This window comes from Salmo salar, chromosome ssa09 (genome assembly GCF_905237065.1).
Source record: "Salmo salar chromosome ssa09, Ssal_v3.1, whole genome shotgun sequence".
NCBI lineage: Eukaryota > Metazoa > Chordata > Actinopteri > Salmoniformes > Salmonidae > Salmo > Salmo salar.
This window is the reverse complement of record NC_059450.1, coordinates 25,412,434-25,432,500: the sequence shown is the minus strand read 5'-3', so window position 1 is coordinate 25,432,500 and position 20,067 is coordinate 25,412,434. Positions and strand designations below refer to the sequence as shown.

General features: G+C 42.7%; 2 protein-coding genes across 2 annotated transcripts in view; one reads left to right on the top strand and one right to left on the bottom strand.

Moving 5' to 3' along the window:
* Positions 1–7,856, top strand: part of supt3h (SPT3 homolog, SAGA and STAGA complex component) — a 9,847-nt gene extending 1,991 nt beyond the window's left edge. Inside the window, exons 5-12 of the mRNA XM_014210651.2 lie at positions 169–262; positions 1,775–1,911; positions 2,032–2,107; positions 2,185–2,297; positions 6,755–6,859; positions 7,018–7,143; positions 7,218–7,310; positions 7,440–7,856. Of these exons, the coding sequence (XP_014066126.1) occupies positions 169–262; positions 1,775–1,911; positions 2,032–2,107; positions 2,185–2,297; positions 6,755–6,859; positions 7,018–7,143; positions 7,218–7,310; positions 7,440–7,481 (786 nt within the window). The 3' untranslated portion in view covers positions 7,482–7,856. The remainder of the gene's footprint in view (positions 1–168; positions 263–1,774; positions 1,912–2,031; positions 2,108–2,184; positions 2,298–6,754; positions 6,860–7,017; positions 7,144–7,217; positions 7,311–7,439) is intronic.
* Positions 7,857–8,391: 535 nt separating this feature from the next.
* Positions 8,392–18,623, bottom strand: LOC100380809 (CDC5 cell division cycle 5-like (S. pombe)). Its single transcript, NM_001173931.1, is given in 19 exon segments — positions 8,392–9,255; positions 9,353–9,502; positions 9,608–9,670; positions 9,774–9,971; positions 12,264–12,368; positions 12,448–12,582; positions 12,693–12,773; positions 12,865–13,029; positions 13,133–13,289; positions 13,819–13,967; positions 14,109–14,303; positions 14,437–14,581; positions 14,722–14,813; positions 16,345–16,471; positions 17,147–17,246; positions 17,364–17,491; positions 17,583–17,744; positions 17,942–18,045; positions 18,449–18,623. Coding segments are annotated over 19 exon segments (2,409 nt in total). The 5' UTR covers positions 18,494–18,623; the 3' UTR covers positions 8,392–9,147.
* Between the last annotated feature and the right edge of the window lie 1,444 nt (positions 18,624–20,067).

Sequence of the window (20,067 nt, the reverse complement as noted above, 5' to 3'; positions counted from 1 at the left end):
TATACACACGTACACCATACACAGACACACCATACACTCACACTATTTTCCGCCTGCAATACCTGTGAAGTACTGATTTCAGCTGACTGGCGTTAACTAGAAAACCGGAGGCCTGTAGTATTATTGTAGTATTATTTTAGACGACATCAACTCTCTCTTTCCCTACAGAAGAAGGTGAGGAGGTTGTTAAGGTATCTACAGTTCAGAGACTACAAGTCTAAAGTGCTGAAAACCATTGAAGACGAGGAACCTCTGGAATCAGGTACTTGACACAGTACATGTAAAGCAGAAAGAATCCCATGACTGAAACTTAAGTCGATCTCAGATCTATTGTCTGGGGCCAAGTTATCCTCCCCTTTCATGTAAAAAGGTTGTGACCATCATACTTTTAAGGAAAGAGGATCATTTTGTATTTGTATTAAACTGCACGTTTGACCAATTCCAGTCCCCTTTGCTTAGGAGGTCTGGGGTCCTCCCTGGAAAAATGTTATGTAGAAGGACTGAGAAGCTCAGTTCTGGTGACTTTTTAAAAGGACATTCTACTCTCAAATTAATGAAAATAAAATGATGCTGACACCATCTAAAATATAATTTCCACCTCCAGAAATGGGCCCAAAAACATATTGGTAAAAATGTTGTTAAAATGATATTGGACCAGGCATATAGCCTATGCATGGTCTATATTATCAGATGTGCTATTAGCAATAAGCATTATCACCTGTAGCCCAACTGATGCAGCATAGTGGCTATAAAATGTACATAGGCTGAAGCATGGGGTTGGTCTGTCTGCATTTACCCCATTGGACACAACATCCTGATTGCTATTATTAGTTATTATTATTTTATTATAAATCTGATTATATCAATAATTATTCGTTTTTATTTACTCTAAAAATCGTCTTTTTTTGTTTGTTTCTGTTACAAAGTATGGCATTGCCCTTTTAAGACGACATGGCCCCTTTAAGAGATCTGTTGCACAGCTGCGCCTGAAACCAAGCTTGAAGCTGCATTTGTAAAAGAATGCCACACGCACAATTGAAGGAGTAGAGAAATAAATGTGGTAGCAATGTACAACTCGGATCCCATATCTTTAAAAAAAAAAAAATGTAAAAGGCCAAAACTGCTTTAAAAAATATTTTCCTGCGATTGTATTAAGAATGGTTGTGCGTTGACTGCTTGTCAGAATAACGTTACATGTTTCCCTTGAATGCGCCGAGAGATTAATTTTTTTCTGGCAAAGAACACAACAATAAGCCAACTATGTAAACTATTCTTCTATGGGGTTGTCTGATGTTGTTTTAAAAACAACATTAAATGGTAAAAATAGTAGCACTGAAAAGTTCCATCCTGAGTGATAAAGTATAGGCTTTGAATTATTTAGCCAGCAGCTACAGTAGGCTGGCTACACAACTCTGTTTGAGTTGAGCACTGCTGTGGTGCACATTATAGACTATGCAATTCCCTTCATCTGAACATCAGTGTCATCAACAATCATGAATGTCAGTTCAGTGCACACAGCTTAACAGAGAACATTTTATATTTGAGAACATATTTCGTAGAACACACTTGCTTCTGTCAGTCATCTCCAAACCACCTTTACTGATCTCAAAAAATGACCTCTTCAGAATCCATATAATGGAAATCCGTCGCAGTGACGGATAACTTTAACCCTGCCTGAAGACTTGTTAGCTTCCAGTACTCCCAGAGAGTGCCTAGACTTTAGCTTAGAGGGCTAACATTGTCCCCTCTCTATCTCTCACTCACACACTGCTAGATAGGTGGGTTGTTGCCGGGAGTAACAAGCGCCAGCGGCTAGCAGGAGACTTCTTGTCCTGGGTGGACCAGACGGGAGAGTTCCTGTCCCTGTCTGACAACCAGGAAGTAGATGACGTCAAACTGGAACGACTGGAGGTCAGAACACACAAACAGACACACATACACAGTGTGTTAAAGTGGTATCTGGGTAGCAGCTCCCATCAGTGATTATTAACTCCTCTCTCCACACGCTCTCATTACCTCTCCTCTCTGTAGAGGTTGGAAAGACAGACCAGAGGGATGGACAGTGCTCAGTACAGTGAGTTCTGTGAGAGTCGGCAGCTCAGCTTTGGTGAGTAACAGTTCTTCTCCCAACATTTAACCCCTAACTCAGTCTCTGATAGATGTTGTGTGTCTGTGTGTGTGTAGCTAAGAAGGCATCTAAGTTCCGAGACTGGCTGGACTGCAGCAGTCTGGAGGTGAAGCCCAACACTGTTGCCATGGAGATCCTGTCCTATCTGGCTTATGAGACCACCGCTCAGGTATGTGTGTGTCTACCACCAGACCACTGCTAGTTAAAGAACTAAGTCTCCCACAATAAAAAACTTTACTGTAGTATTCACTGTAGTGTTTTTAAGGCTGTAGTATTCACTTTAGTGTTTCTCTAGTATACTATAGTATTCAATGTGGTGTTTTTGCGGACATTAATGTAGTATACTGTAGAATTTAGTGTCGTTTCTTTTACAGACATGACTGTAATATATACTATCATATTCACTGTATTGTTTATTTTGCGGACATGACTGTAGGATTTACTGTAGTGTTTTTACAGACATGACTATAGTATATACTACAGTAATCACTGTAGTGTTTCTTTTGCAGACAACTGTAGTATACTATAGTATTCACCCAGACTTTACTGTAGTATTCAGTGTAGTGTTTTTGCAGACATTACTGTAGTATACTATAGTATTCACTGTAGTGTTTTAGCAGACATGATTATAGTATACTATATGATTCACTGTAGAGTTTTTGCGGACATAACTGTATTATACTATAGTATTCACGCTGACTTTACTGTAGTATTCACTGTAGTGTTTTTGCAGACATGACTGTAGTATACTATAATATTAACGGCAGTTTTTTTGCAGACATGTCTGTAGTATACTATAGTATTCACTGTAGTGTTTTTGCGTAAATGACTGTAGTATACTAAAGTATTCACTGTAGTGTTTTTGCAGACATAATTGTAGAACACTATATGATTCACTGTAGTGTTTTTGCGGATATGACTTTTGAATACTATAGTATTCACTGTAGTGTTTGTGCTGACATGACTGTAGTGTACTGAAGTATTTACTCGTGTTTTTGCTGACTTTACTGTAGCATACTAGAATTCACTGCAATATTTTTGTGGACAAATCAAATCAAAGGTTATTGGTCCACAGCAAGTGGGGACAACAGACTGGGATAGGGAAAGATTGAATATGTCCGTAAACACTCCAGCCAGCTGGTCTGCACATGCCCTAAGGACACGGTTTGGGATGCCATCTGGGCCGGCAGCCTTGCGAGTTTTAATGAGAATGATAGCTCACACTGCTTGTTAGAGGCAGGTGAAATAGGTGTTTAGCTTGTCCGGGAGGAAGGCGTCAATGTCCATGACGTGCCTGGCTTTCCCTTAATAATCAGTGACTTTCTGGAGTCCCACAGTGCCTTCAGAAAGTATTCACACCGCTTGACATTTTCCACATTTTGTTGTGTCACTGTCCTACACACAATATCTGGTAATGTCAAAGTGGAATTATGTTTTTAGACATGTTTACTAATGAATTAAAAAATGTAATCAGAAATGTCTTGAATCAATAAGTATTCAACCCCTTTGTTAAGGCAAGCCTAAATAAGTTCAGGAGTAAACATTTGCATGGACTGATCTGTAAGTGAATACTAGTCATGTCTGCAAAAACACTACAGTAAATACTACAGTATACTAGTCATGTCTGCAAAAACACTACAGTAAATACTACAGTATACTAGTCATGTCTGCAAAAACACTACAGTAAATACTACAGTATACTAGTCATGTCTGCAAAAACACTACAGTAAATACTACAGTATACTAGTCATGTCTGCAAAAACACTACAGTAAATAATACAGTATACTACACTCATGCCCGCAAAAACACATTGAATACTACAGTAAAGTCTGCAAAAACACTACAATGAACACTATAGTATATAAATATAGTAATACTACAATATTTGGACCTTAGTATGCTATTGTATTTTTTTATGTGGGTTAGCTGTTAATGTGTAACATGTTTGAACTAGGATCACAATGGAAGTAAATGTTCAACTTTCTTGTGTTATTCTCGACAAATTTCTAAATGCATTGTATCCATATTTGTGTTTTTAAATAGTCAAATCAAATAAATCAATCAAGGGATACTACAGTGTAGAGTATAGTATTCAACACTATACTACAAAAATAAACGTCCTCTCACTGTCAACTGCGTTTATTTTCAGCAAACTTAACGTGTAAATATTTGAATGAACATAAGATTCAACAACTGAGACATAAACTGAACAAGTTCCACAGACATGTGACTAACAGAAATGGAATAATGTGTCCCTGAACAAAGGGGGGGTCAAAATCAAAAGTAACAGTCCGTATCTGGTGTGGCCACCAGCTGCATTAAATACTGCAGTGCATCTCCTCATGGACTGCACCAGATTTGCCAGTTCTTGCTGTGAGATGTTACCCTACTCTTCCACCAAGGCACCTGCAAGTTCCCGGACATTTCTGGGGGGAATGGCCCTAGCCCTCACCCTCCGATCCAACAGGTCCCAGACGTGCTCAATGCGATTGAGATCCGGGCTCTTCGCTGGCCATGGCAGAACACTGGCATTCCTGTCTTGCAGGAAATTACGCACAGAACGAGCAGTATGGCTGGTGGCATTGTCATGCTGGAGGGTCATGTCAGGATGAGACTGCAGGAAGGGCACCACATGAGGGAGGAGGATGTCTTCCCTGTAACGCACAGCTTTGAGATTGCCTGCAATGACAACAAGCTCAGTCCGATGATGCTGTGACACACCGGCCCAGACCATGATGGACCCTCCAAATCGATCCCGCTCCAGAGTACAGGCCTCGGTGTAAGACTCATTCCTTCGACGATAAACGCGAATCCGACCATCACCCATGGTGAGACAAAACCGCGACTCGTCAGTGAAGAGCACTTTTTGCCAGTCCTGTCTGGTCCAGCGACGGTGGATTTGTGCCCGTAGGCAACGTTGTTGCCGGTGATGTCTGGTGAGGACCTGCCTTACAACAGGCCTACAAGCCCTCAGTCCAGCCTCTCTCAGCCTATTGCGGACAGTCTGAGCACTGATGGAGGGATTGTGCATTCCTGGTGTAACTCGGGCAGTTGTTGTTGCCATCCTGTACCTGTCCTGCAGGTGTGATGTTCAGATATACCGAACCTGTGCAGGTGTTGTTTCACGTGGTCTGCCACTGCGAGGACGATCAGCTGTCCGTCCTGTCTCCCTGTAGCGCTGTCTTAGGCGTCTCACAGTACGGACATTGCAATTTATTGCCCTGGCCACATCTACAGTCCTCATGCCTCCTTGCAGAATACCTAAGGCACGTTCACGCAGATGAGCAGGGACCCTGGGCATCTTTCTTTTGGTGTTTTTCAGAGTCAGTAGAAAGGCCTCTTTAGTGTCCGAAGTTTTCATAACTGTGACCTTAATTGCCTACCGTCTGTAAGCTGTTACTGTCTTAACGACTGTTCCACAGATGCATGTTCATTAATTGTTTATGGTTCATTGAACAAGCATGGGAAACAGTGTTTACACCCTTTACAATGAAGATCTGTGAAGTTATTTGGATTTTTACGAATTATCTTTGAAAGACAGGGTCCTGAAAAAGGGACGTTTCTTTTTTTTGCTGAGTTTAGTAAGCACTACACGATCGAGGGGGAACCTCAGAGGAAATCCCTGCCATGAGGTCCCCAAGGACAGCACGTTCAAATAAAAACATAATTGACAAAGCTAACAGCTACCCGTGCACCTAGCTAGAAGTCCAATTGATTAAAAAATTCTAAAGTCAGCACTACTTGATTGAGGGACACTTCAGTGTGATGTATATTATTCTACACAGTATACAACAAAATTCTATAGTAAGCACTACACGATTGAAGGTGTCAGAGAAAGCCCCTAAAAATTGTCAAGACTCCAGCCATCCAAGTCAGACTGTTCTCTCTGCTACCGCACGGCAAGCGGTACCAGAGCACCAAGTCTAGGTCCAAAAGGCTCCTTAACAGCTTCTACCCCCAAGCCATAAGACTCCTGAACAGTTCATCAAAATGCTATTTGGACTATTTGCATTGACCCTCATTTGTACGCTGCTGCTACTCTGTTTATTATCTATGCATAGTCACTTTACCTCTACCTACATGTACATATTACCTCGACTAACCTGTACCCCCCGCACATTGACTCGGTACCGGTACCCCTTGTATACTGCCTCGTTATTATTTTATTGTTACTTTTTTTACTTTAGTTTATTTATTTGTTGTATATAGCCTTGTTATTGTGTTACTTTAGTTTATTTAGCAAATATTTTCTTACTCTGCATTGTTGGTTAAGAGCTTGTAAGTAAGCATTTCACAGTAAGGTCTACAATTGTTGTATTCGGTGCATGAGACAAATAAAATTGTATTTAATACTACAGTGTAATACAAAATATTAAAGTAACCACTAAACGAGCGAGGGATACTACAATGTGTAGTACAGTATAATATGACATTCTATAGTAAGCACTACATGATCGAGGGATACTACAGTGTGGAGTATGGGATTCTACAGTATACTACAGTTTACTGCAGAATTCTATAGTAGGTACTATAGTGTTCTATAGTAAACTGTAGTATTTTTTATGTGGGCTGTATCGTTGCTCTGTTTGGATTACAATATTCACTCCCTCTCTTTCTCTCTCTAGCTGGTAGATCTGTCTCTGTTAGTGAAACAGGATATGACTCCAAAGACAGACCCCTTCAGCCATGTTGTGTCTGCCAGCTTCATACACTACCACAGCAATACAGAGGTAAGTTAACACACACTCCTCTGTTAGCCAGCTAACAGGAGTAGCAGCTAGCTAACTTGCTATTCCTACTGGCCGCTCATTTAAAACATGTTCTCTCCCTTCCACCTCTCTACCTTCCCCCTCTCTCTCCCTTCCCCACCTCTCTGTCTCTATCTCAGGTAAAGAGAGATCCAGAATCTCCAGAGACCACGCCCCCCTCCACTCCTGGCTCATCCCACTCCTCTAAACCCTCGAATGGAGGCTTGGGATTGGACAGTAAGACCAGGCAAAGGAAACGCAAGAAGGTCTGTTAAGATAGTTTTTTTTGTGTTGCACAGCTTGTGTGTATACCGTGTGTTAAAGTGTGTGTGTGTTTCAGAGCTCAGCAGTGAGTGGTGTGGAGCCTCCCAGTGGAGCCATTCAGCCCTGCCACATCAGAGAGGCCATCAGACGCTACAGTTACAGACACACGGTACACTCATCTCCCTTTCATTCCTCTTCCCTCCCCAACTTCCTATATGTACTGTAGGACTGTCCTCTCACAAAACAACTGGTTGGAAGTAATCAATATAACAAACATGGTCCCTCTGTCCTCTTCCAGAGTGCTAATAGGGGCAATGGGATGGCGTTCCTGGCCTGCTAAAGGCAGAAGAGAAATGGTTCGATAGGCTGTTCTTTTTTTATGATTTGAGATTCTTACCATAAAGACAGACAGGAAGTGAACTATTTCTGTTGAAGCCCAGACAACATCTTGTCATGATATGTCACTTAGTCTGTGTTTACACAGGCAGCCCAATTCCGATCTTTTTTCCACTAATTGGTCTTTTGACCAATCCCATCAGATCTTTTCACATCAGATATTTTTCAGATCTGGTTGGTTAGACCAATTAGTGAAAAACAATCTGAATTGGGCTGCCTTTGTAAACACAGCCTTAGTGTCCGGTTCATTTTTGTCCACATTGATTATGCATCACTGGTTTATATAAAAAGTTGTCTTTAATAAAGCTATTTGATTAGACTGACTCAGTTATTCAACACTAACCACATTTCCATCGTTTTATGCCATACTGAATAAAAATTATCTTCATGACAGCTGTGATGGAAATAAGGTCTGTTACAATTTTATAAATACCGACAGAATTTGTTCGTTCGACATGGTGGGATCTTTTTGTCGGTAAAATGAATTATGCAAGATATGGTGGCAAATAATATTAAAACCATATCGAAGTCAACTTGGAGTCATGCGAACAACATGGTGTTGGTCCTCCCACTACGACTTGGAAAACCACACAGGTTATTAAGCTATAGCTGAAATAATGATGCTCCATTCCAATAAATATTTTTTAGGGTCTTATTCTGTTGACTGCCGTTTCACAAATGAAAATATTCTCGCTCTTATCCACAACAATCTCATGTAAACTAGCCAAACTGTGAGCTGTAGGCTAGCCCCACTGCGAGCTGTAGGCTAGCCGCACGTGCTAAGACCGCAGTAGGTATTTAATGCAACAGTTAGGTTTGTCACAACCAGTAGTGTTGAAAATGCAATGGAAACATTTAAATTTAATTTTTATTCTGTACATGAAAACGTATATAAAAAAAAAGTACATTGTGTGCACTGTCAGCACTCTTTTTATCCGCAACATGTCCATTTGGAGGAAACACCACTGGTGGGAAAAATGTGCATGATTCCAGAATATTTGCATGAAAATCTCACCAATTGGATGGAAAGCTAGCTTTCCATCAATATGGCCTCTTCCAACACTTATGTGAACTGTAGGAAAACAGATTATCATCCAATAGCCCTGACAACACTGCTAAGAACAAGTTTCTCTATACATTTCATAGGCCATGCTTTTTGAGGCACTTTGCTTTCACTGGTATTTCCAGCATAATCCACTAGGTTTGCTGCAGGTAGAAAATCCAAGGGGCAGACAAACACCACATACAGCAAACAGGTCTTAGGGAGAAATCAGATATGTATTGATATTTTATTCCAATGAAAAGACACTGATTCACCAGAGGAAAGACCAACACTAGGCAACTACTGGGCATGCTCTAAGCACTGAACCATGACATCAATATGACATGAGAAGAGGCAGAGCTCCAATAGATCATTCATTTGTAAATATTTTTACCTAGTCACACAATTAGAGGGGGAGATGAGGGTCGCTATGATCCTGTGTTTGAGCAGACACTTTCTCCAGTATGTGTGCATTTGCTGAACATGTTTTTATAATATGTGTTAGTGATTTGTGTGTGTGTATAGAAAGCATGTATGGGGTGTGTGTATGGGGTTTCTAGTAGGGGTGTTAGTATTTAGCAGACAGCAGGGCTTCTTTCTCCAGCAGCAAGTCTCCATATCTCTGCTGAAGCTCCTTTTCTCTCTCCTGCTGTCTCTCCACGTCCTCCCTTAGAGCCTAAAGAGAAAATTAAGTCCAATAAACACAGGCTGCAGTTTGTCAGCTAATATCTAGTGTTTGTGTGATATGGCGAGGTGTGTGAAAGTATGTGTACCTCTTGTCTGCGGGGTATCGCTGTGTCTTCTTGTATCTTCAGCTCAGTGAAGGTGTGGAGCTCCGTAGCTGCCTGCTCAACCTGCTCCCACAGTTCACCATGCTGCTTCAGTAGGCCTACAGCACGGGACTGGTACCCTCCTAGTAACACCTGAATACAGACATATCACCCCTCCCACAGTTCACCATGCTGCTTCAGTAGTCTAGAAACAGTTTGAGAGACATACAGAAAGAGTATAGGTCAGTGTTCAGTCACCTTGAGACGACGCTCCAGACGAGCAGCGCGACGGGCCTCACATGTCATGTGGCCTCGGTTGATCTAGGAATACACACATCATAAACAGGTGGTATACATCATGAGTTACCTACGGCCCAGCAGCTTCTAGTGTAAAAAGGACATGATAGCGTGTGTGTGGTCTCACCTCAAGTTTCTTCTCCAGGGAGTCTATGCGGTCCTTCTTGGAGGCCAGGTTGGCCCTGGTGTAGCGGCTCTGTGCGGAGAGGTACAGCACCTGGCCGTAACACTCCTCCCACACCTGGCTGTAGGCCTCCATGGACAGGTCCCCGTGACCCATACCTGCCCTCACCACCTCCATCTCCTGGCTCAGCAACTCACTGGCCTGGGGTGAGGCGAAAAGTGACACACTATTATTTACGCATCTCACACAAATGTCCACATTGCGTAGACAAAGTTACTCTACTCTGTAGGGATTTTTTTTTAAATAATATATAGTATTTTTTTAAATCGGGTATCTGGATAGTCAAAAGGTCAATGCAATCCGGGGACCTTGGGATGTCCCTACCCTAAACCCAACCTTAACCCTTACCATTTTAAATGTCAGCGTCAATGGGGTAGGGACGGTCTCTAGGATCCCAGATAGCACGGACCATAGTAGAAATGCTTTTCATTTTTACACTCTTGACCAATCAAAATGACCAAAAAAGCACATGGCAGAGGTAAACTGCAGACAGACTGCTTTTCTCTGTAGTTTTGGCAAACAGCAACAGTGAAAGAAAATTATGATTTTAGAACTGATTCTGATCCAACAATGTTTTCTGGTGAGTATTTGCATTGATCTCAGGTCTTGTAACTCCACCTACATGTACATATTACCTCAACTAACCGGTGCCCCCGCACATTGACTCTGTACCGGTACCCCCTGTATATAGTCTATTGTTATTTTACTGCTGCTCTTTAATTACTTGTTACTTTTATTTATTTTTTTTTACTGCATTGTTGGTTAGGGACTCATAAGTAAGCATTTCACTGTAAGGTCTACAACTATTGTATTCAGCGCATGTGACGAATCAAATTTGATTTGTAGAAACTCCATTATGTGGACGCCTGTAATTGCCATTTGAAGTGGGAAAAACAGCATACTGATGTCTGGGCAGACTGGAGGGCCAAATGGGCAGCTGTAACTCAATGCACCATTATAAAAACTACATTGATAAACACAACATGTAAATTGTTGGTCCAATGTTTCATGAGCTGAAATAAAAGATCCCAAAAATGTTCCATACGCACAAAAAGCTTATTTCTCTCAAATGTTGTGCCCAAATTTGTTTTCATCCCTGCTAGTGAGCATTTCTCTTTTGCCAAGACAGCTGTGGCATATGAAGAAGCTGATTAAGCATGATCATTACACAGCTGCACCTTATGCTGGGGACAATAAGAGGCCACTTTCACACAATGCCACAGATGTCTCAAGTTTTGAGAGACTGTGCAATTGGCATGCTGACTGCAGGAATGTCCAACAGAGCTGTTGCCAGATAATTTAATGTTCATTTCTCTACCATAAGCTGCCTCCGTCATTTTAAAGAATTTGGCAACCAGCCTCAGAACCGCAGACCACGTGTATGGCGCCGTGTGGGCAAGCGGTTTGCTGATGTCAACGTTGTGAACAGAGTGCCCCATAGTGGCGGTGAGGTTATGGTATGGGCAGGAATAAGCTACGAACAAAATTGCATTTTATCGATGGCAATTTGAATGCACAGCGATACCGTGACGAGATCCCGAGGCCCATTGTGGTGCCATTCTCCGCCCCCCATCACCTCATGTTTCAGCATGATAATGCGTCGCTTCATGTTGCTAGGATCTGTATGCAATCCTTGGAAGCTGAAAATGCCTCAGTTCTTCCATGGCCTGTATACTCACCAGACATGTCATCCATTGAGCATGTTTGGGATGCTCTGGATCGACAGCATGTTCCAGTTCCCGCCAATATCCAGAAACTCCATTGAAGAGGAGTGGGACAATATTCCACAGGCCACAATCAACAGCCTGATCAACTCTGTGAAGGAGATGTGTCACGCTGCATGAGGCAAATGCCAGTCACACCAGATACTGACCGGTTTTCTGAGTTACACCCCCTACCTTTCTTTTCTTAAGGTATCTGTGACTAAGAGATGCATATCTGTATTCCCAGTCATGTGAAATCCATAGATTAGGGGCCAAATTAATTTATTTCAATTGACTGATTTCGTTACATGAACAGTAACTCAGTAAAATCTTTGAAATTGTTGGGTTTATATTTTTGTTCAGTATACATTCAAAAGTTAGTAGTTTCATTATATTAAGAATTTCAAATGTCATGGTATATCCTTGTAGGTAACAATGTCACAAGGATCATTTAAAATGTAATTTAGACAATGCTTTTTCATTGCTTTTTTAGGCCTTTTTAAAACAATCTGAAAATGAACTAAAGTAAGCCAATACCAACGTCCGTTCGGATATTCGATTAACCGTACCCATCCCTAGCACTCCATCTAGACAGTGTCCATCTTTCCTATTCATTTTGGGATTGAGGCATACTAAAACAAGACTACAACACAGCAGATGGAGACCATGACATTGCAGGGGAAACAGGATTGGAAACACTGGCTAGTAGGGGTGTGTGTTTGTGTTTTACCTGTGCCAGCTCCTCATTGCTGATTGGCTTGTAGGGGTGTCTGTCCAGGTGGGCGATGTGTTCTGCATTGTTGGAGGTGGAGGCAGGCCCTCGTTGTTTGCTGCGCTGTGATTGGATAAACAAAGTACTTTAGTTCTGCTCCAAACGCAGCCCTGTGTGTGTTTATGTATGTGTATACATCTACCTGTTGGTTGGCTGGTGGGTGGTGTAGACAGTCAAAGTGCAGCATAGTGATCATCTCCTTCTTGATCATCTCCTCAGCCTGCTGAAGTTCTGACAGAGGATCTGTTCCCAACGGACGCAGGATAGACTCATTCACCTACACACACAATTTTGCATTTGTTTTGTCACTAATGCTGTAGCCGGGAAGGGGAGGCGATGCAGCACTTGAACTCTTGTGTGTGAGAGAGTCACACTGTGTGTGCTTACCTCTGATGGTCTGGGTAGAGTCCTCTGTACAGCAGTGTGTCTCAGCTTCAGCTCTTTCTCCTGCTCTGCATCCCGGGCAGCCTGCAACACACACACAGTTACAAAAGGGGATAGTCAAGAGTAGAGCTTTATATGAGTAGTATGCATGTGGGTCAGTGCGACTGAGTGTTACCTGTTTGCGTAGCTCCATCTCTGAGGCGTCCTCCATGTATCCGGTCTCCGTCTCCATTTCCTCCAGTTCAGTCTCTGCGTTTTCTGGTAGAACGATCTCAAAGTCGTTCTTGGGGATCGGCAGCGACATCAGACCCAGCTTCAGCTGCTCCTTCGACTCTCGTTGCTACGCACATACACACAAAATAAAAGTTACACACACACAAAATAAAAGTTATACACACAGAAAACAAATTTGAAACAGCCATTTCAATAGTAGTTTGTGTTACCATATGTCTAGCGTAGGCAGGGTCTGCTAGTTGTTCCTCAGTATTGATGTTGAGTTTGTCTCGTAGAGGGGTGCGCCCAGGGGTTACAGTACCCGGTCCTTTAGGGGTTAACGCTCCCTGGGGGGTCATACCGCCCTCAGACCCTGGACCCGGGGTTCTACAACAGCAATAGTGTGTGTCACTAGTCAGTACAGAATTAGGTGTGTGGGAGAATGGCTTGCATGTTTATTTATTATACTAGGTAAATTGACTGAGAACACATTCTCATTTACAGCAACAACCTGGGGAATAGTTACGGGAGAGAAGGGGTGATGAATGAGCCAATTGGAAGCTGGGGATGATTAGGTGGGCATGATGGTATGAGGGCCAGACTGGGAATTTAGCCAGGACATCAGGGTTAACAACCCTACTCTTAAGATAAGTGCCATGGGATCTTTAGTGACCACAGAGAGTCAGGACACCTGTTTAACATCCCATCCAAAAGAGGGCACCCTACACAAGGCAATGTCCCATATCATTGCCCTGGGGCATTGAGATATTTAGACTAGAGGAAAGAGTGCCTCCTACTGGCCCTCCAACATCCAGGGACCGACCAGGACCAACCCTGCTTAGCTTCAGAGGCAAGCCACCAGTGGGATGCAAGGTGGTATGCTGCTGGCGTGTGTGTGAATGGCTTGCGTGTGTACCTGAAAGGTGTGGTCAGTACAGTATTCGGTGTCTGTACTGCCTGTCTTTGGGGTGTGACTCCTGAGAAGTCACTCTGGTGGAGAGGAGTGTTCAGACCTCCTTTCAGAGGAGTGTCTACGTTAGTTAGAGCCATCAGGTTCTGGGCCTCCTGGAGAGAGAGAGATGTTGTCAGAGGTATTGTATTGGCATTCATTTGATGTTATGATTGACATTGTATGGTAATATGTACCGTGGACAGCTTTCTTCATATACCCTGAGACAGAGAATAAGGGAGAGTGAATGTGTGTACCTGTAGTATCTTGTCCTGCGCGGCAGGGGTCTTGGGGGTGCGTAGCCCAGTTGCCATGGCGCTGTTGGAAAGGCTGTATTCTGACAGTAGGGCTGAGGAGGCGGAGTTAGTGATCCCAGATTCCTCAGCGGTCTGACGAGCCACTTCACTGGCCTGACCCAGCTTAACCACCTCCTCCAGCTCCGCATCAGAGATCTACGCACGCCAGACAGCGTCAGCCAGACAACATCAGACACGGTCAAATTTCACTGGCCTGACAAAACTTCACTACTTCCCGTAGCTATGCATCAGAGATGCGCACGCACACACACAGTCATAGCGTTGTTACCTGTGGTGCAGGCAGCACCAGTTTGCTGCGTTTCTTGGTGAACTCCGCTACTCCGCTGGTCTGGAGGATGGCTGACGGAAGATCACTTTCCTTCTTCTTCTTGATCTTCTGTCTATCCCTCTTCCTCTCCCTCTCCTCCTTCTCACTGAGGACACACACAAAGTCAGGCACACACAGCTCTCTCCTCCTCACATTCAAACTATCAAAATATCCCATCTATAAACGGCCTAATCAGATCATACATGTAGCATTCGTTGAGTGTGTGTGTGAGAGAGAGAGACTGACTTGCGTAGCTCTCCGTCCAGGTGCTGTTGTCGCAGGCGTTTGAAGTTTGGTTCCAGACCTTCGTAGAGCTCCATGCTGGTGTCATAGAAACCCTAGAATCATAACAACACTTAGCCCCAATAATACACACCTTGATGTACAGTGGGCTCCAAAATTACTGGCACCCCTGACTGGCAATGCACAAACAATACTTTATAAAATATAAACAATAAACTAAAAATACCAACATGTGAGAAATACTGTACTTTATTAATGTTTCAATGGAACCAACCAAAATCATACAATTATTTAATACAAAATAAATTTAACCAAAATCAAGGTTTCATAATTATTGGCACTCCTCATTTAGTACTTAGTGCAGCCACCTCTGGCAAGGATAACAGCATGGAGTCTTTTCCTGTAATGTTTGACAAGGTTAAGGAACACATTTGGAGGGATTTTGGACTATTCCTCTATGCAGATCCTTCACATTCTTGGGTTTGCGCTTATCAACTGCCCTCTTCAACTCAGCCCACAGGTTTTTGATTGGATTGACGTCCGGCAACTGAGATGGCCATGGCAGAACATTGATTTTGTTGTCACAGAACCATTTGTGTGTGGATCTTGAGGTATGTTTCGGGTCATTGTCTTGTTGGAAAGTCCACCTACGGCCAAGTCCCAGCCTTCTGGCAGAGGCAACCAGATTGTCAGCCAAAATTGCCTGAGACTTGGTGGAATTCATTATGCCATCAATCTTAACCAGTGCCCCTGGACCTCTGGAATTAAAACAGCCCCAAAACATCACTGACCCCCTCCATATTTCACCGTGGGTATGAGGTGCCTCTCCTTGTATGCATCTCTGTTTCGACGCCAAACATGCCGATGCTGTATGTGACCAGAGCACCTTCTTCCAGTCATAATTTAAATGACGTTTGGCAAACTCCAAGCCCTTGCGTCTGTGTCTTGGGGTCAGAAAGGGCTTTCTTCTAGCAACCCTTCCAAAGAGCCTGTGGTTATGGAGGTGGCGTCTGGTGGTGCTTTTTGAAACCTGGTGATCCTCCTCTCTATCCTGGGGGGCAAAATGCATTTGCGTCCTCTACCCATGAGGTTTTCAACTGTTCCATATCTTTTGAATGTTTTAATTATTGCCCTGACAGTGCGCAGTGGTATATTCAATCCTTTGTGGATCTACTTGCAGCCATTACCAGATTTATGAAGGTCTACGACCATCTGTCTCTTTTGAACTGCCAGTTCTTTTTTCTTCATGGTGTTGGATGACAGCGGGATATTGCATGTGTGTTACCTCATTTTTATACCCTAGTGAAACCGGAAGTGATGTAATGGCTCAATATAGTTCCTTAAGACTTAAATAAGTGGAATTTAATTTTGGTAGATGTTATTTACAATCATCTTTAAGGGTGCCATTAATTGTGAAACCTTGATTTGGAGGACATTGATTTTTAATTAAATCAATAAATTATTTTGGTTGGTTCCATTGAAACATTAATAAAGTACAGTATTTCCCACATGTTGGTATTTTGAGTTTCTCTCTATAATTATATTGTTTAAGCATTATTTGTGCATTGCCAGTCAGGGGTGCCAGTAATGTTGGAGCCCACTGTATGTGTGTGTGTAATGTGTTACCTGAGAAGGTTTCTTCTCAAAGGGAATCTCAGCATTGTAGTCCACTCCTCTTTTCTTCTTCCTCTTCTTCTGAGCGTCAATGCCTGCTGCCCTCAACTCCCTGCGCTTCTGTAGAGCAGCCAGTCGTCTGGGAGTGAGGAGAAAGAGAGAGCGTGTATGTTTGTCAGCATTGAACGTTTTCTTGATTTGGTGGTAGGCATTGAGGGGATTCGATTAAGATGGACCGGGTTGCAACGGGCTATGAACGTGCAAAACCGGTGATGGACGCACGCCCTGCTCAAATTGAATAGTAATCTGCGCCGCTCGGTCACGTTGTCAACAAGGCAGAATGATGCATCGTTCAGAAACATACATCTCTTTTGCATCAAATAAATGTTTGAATTTTCAAACTAGTTTTCATTGGGAAGGCAAAATAGTTTTATCAAATCACTTTTGCATGTGAAAACAAAATCCTACTCATTACTCCACGTGCTTAACCTACGTCACTTTTGGTTTGAGACGATGCCGCCGTCAGCCAGTACGGGGCGCGTGGCTCACGCCTGGAGGAAGCCCAGTTCCTAAATGAATACAATCACTTTTCACCCGGTGCAAACTACACCCACTAGCCACCAGGCCAGCATAATCGAGTACCCTCACTATGAGAGCAAATTCAGAAATGTCTGTCTGAATGTTATGCTGAACGTTATGCAGTTCACAAATGACAAATCCTGCATTTGTTGTATTTACATGACACAGCTCTTATTTGAAACACAAATGTGTGCTTGTGTGTAAAAGGTGTGTGCCTGTGTGTGCCTGTGTATACCTGGCCTCCTCCAGCTGTTTCTCTCTGGCCTTCCTCTTGGCTTTCTTCCCCTGAGTGTTGGCCAGACGAGCTCTGGCCTCAGACAGCATCTCCAGCTCATCTACACACAAACACACAGAGTCAGGAATAGCTGGTTTGGTCTTATTTATTTCATTTTAATAAACCATGCAAGTTGAGTGAACAGCAACGAGCCGAAGAAGCGTTGTACTTTATGTACCTTCGTCCATGTCCACAGGGTCAGGCCTAGCAGGCTTAGTTTCAGGGTTGGGGTCGATCTCTCCAGGCTTCAGTTTCCTGGGATCATCAGCTGTATCCTCCTCATTGTCCCTCTGGGCTGCTTTGTCTCTATACACACACACAAGAAAATGCATAAGAACATGGACGCCAAGAGGTCTTCTCTGAACACAGAGAGAAAGTGTTTTTGCGTGGGTCTTACAGTAGAAACTCGTAGTGCTCCAGACACTGGGCAGCGGTGCGTCCTATGATAGGAGCAATGGTCCTCCACTGGGTTGGCATCAGCTTGGCCAGATGGAGCAGCTTCTCCTCTTCTTCTCTGGACCACTCGGTTTTCTTAATGCTGGGATCCAGCCACTCATACCTACACACAAAAACAACCCATTAGATACACACAGAACTGAATCCACACACAAACACACATTAAATACACAGAACTCTATCCACACACACACACACACACACACACACACAGAAACCACTCAGTCTTCTTTGGGGCTCAACTTATCATGCATGCCACACACACACCGGTTTTAACGTCAGACACACACACATACACACCAACGGGCCTTGCACTGTTTGGCAGACTTGCGGTGCAGCAGGGAGGCAATACGAGACCACTGGTTCTTCCCATATTTCATCACTGCTGCCTTCAGTATCTCATCCTGGGAGAAAGAGGGAGGATGTAATATTTTATTGATTCATTATTCACTGATTCCCGAGGAAAATTCAGTTTCAACTGCAGACAACTATAATTTAAAGACGGTGTTAACTAGTAGATATTACTAGTTAGCTAATGTCAACTAGCTAACGTTACATTGAAGTTCAGCTAGTGAGCTATTACGACTAACGTTAATGTTGTTAGCTAACTAGCTGACTAGCCAGCTAATGTTAGCTAAAGTGATGCAGTGAATTCCAAGCTGTCAAGTAGCTAATTCAGTGAATACATTTACATGGTAGTTCATTAACCTGGAGTTGACTTAGTTAACTAAAAATGTTTGTATATTAGTTGGAAGCTAGTTAGCAGCAGAAAACGTTGAGTTACTAACGTTAGCTACGCCAACTTACCTCAGTGTTTCGCCATACACCACCCTTGATCATGATACGCGGCATCTTGGCTGTTGTGTTGCTACCCTTCAGGTAGTAACTATAAATAAATAACCAGATATCACAATATAAAACAATAATACGAAAAGTTGGACATAAAATTGAACAACGATTTAAGAACGTGTTTTCAACATCGACAAAACAAAATCAATATGGCGGCCACCGGAAGTGCGCAAAGCATTGTCAAAGATTTTTATAACTAAACCAAGATAGACCATAGCCCATCGTTTCACATGCAAACAAATCAGTAATGAGTAAAAATAGCAAGTCAGGCAAGCCAATTAAGAACAAATTCTTATTTACAATGACGACCTACCAAAAGGGGGACGGGTGCTGGGATTAAAAAATCAAAATACATGACAAAACATATCATGACAAGAGACCTAAGACAACAACATAGCATGGCAGCAACACATGACAACACAGCATAGCAGCAACACCACATGACAATAACATGGTTGCACAACAACATGGTACAAAGATTATTGGACACAGACAACAGCACAAAGGCAAGAAGTTAGAGACTACTGTGGGGTCGCGTCAATTCAATCTGGTATTGGAATAAAACAGTTAACACAGAGTAACTTCTGATTTCTTTCTACTTTAATTAATGCAAACACATTTATGGTAAATATGATGTTCGTATATACGGGCTCGCTGTGTCACCACGCAGGGCAGACAGAGAACTGAGTGATACATCCTTTGCTTTTCATTAAATACTCTGACAGAGATAGTTCCCGCTCACTGCTGGCCTGTCAGAGGGAGGATGAGCGTGGTTTAAACTTACTCATCCTATTGTTGGCGTGCAGGTTGGTCCCAACCTCGAGACGCCTCCTGTTGCCGGGCGTAGTTATTATCTTTGGCAGTCGATTTATCTTGTGACTGCACAATGCACAGTTCTCTAAAACACCGACACCCCTCCGCATATACATTTCACCCATATCCTGCCCTTATCTTTTAACAAGTTCTTCCATATCCCTGATTTACAGCATCTGCATTCTTTCCATATGACTCAACATCCCATGAGCCCCTTCCTCTCACACAGCAGTATGCTCTTATCATATAGAGTATAAACTTAATATTATAGCTTCTTTGTTATATTATATAGGTTATGCAAACAAATAGTTGGTCAAACCCTAACACTACAAAACAGTTGAAGTCGGAAGTTTACACACACTTAGGTTGGAGTCATTAAAACTCGTTTATCAACCTCTCCACAAAATTCTTTATTAACAAACTATAGTTTTGGCAAGTCGGTTAGGACATCTACTTTGTGCATGACACAAGTAATTTTTCCAACAATTGTTTACAGTTATTTCACTTATATTTCACTGTATCACAATTCCAGTGGGTCAGAAGTTTACATACACTAAGTTGACTGTGCTTTAAACAGCTTGGAAAATTCCAGAAAATGATGTCATGGCTTTAGAAGCTTCTGATGGGCTAATTGACATAATTTGAGTCAATTGGAGGTGTACCTGTGGATGTATTTCAAGGCCTAACTTCAAACTCAGTGCCTCTGCTTGACATCATGGGAAAATCAAAAGAAATCAGCCAAGACCTCAGAAAAGAATTGTGGA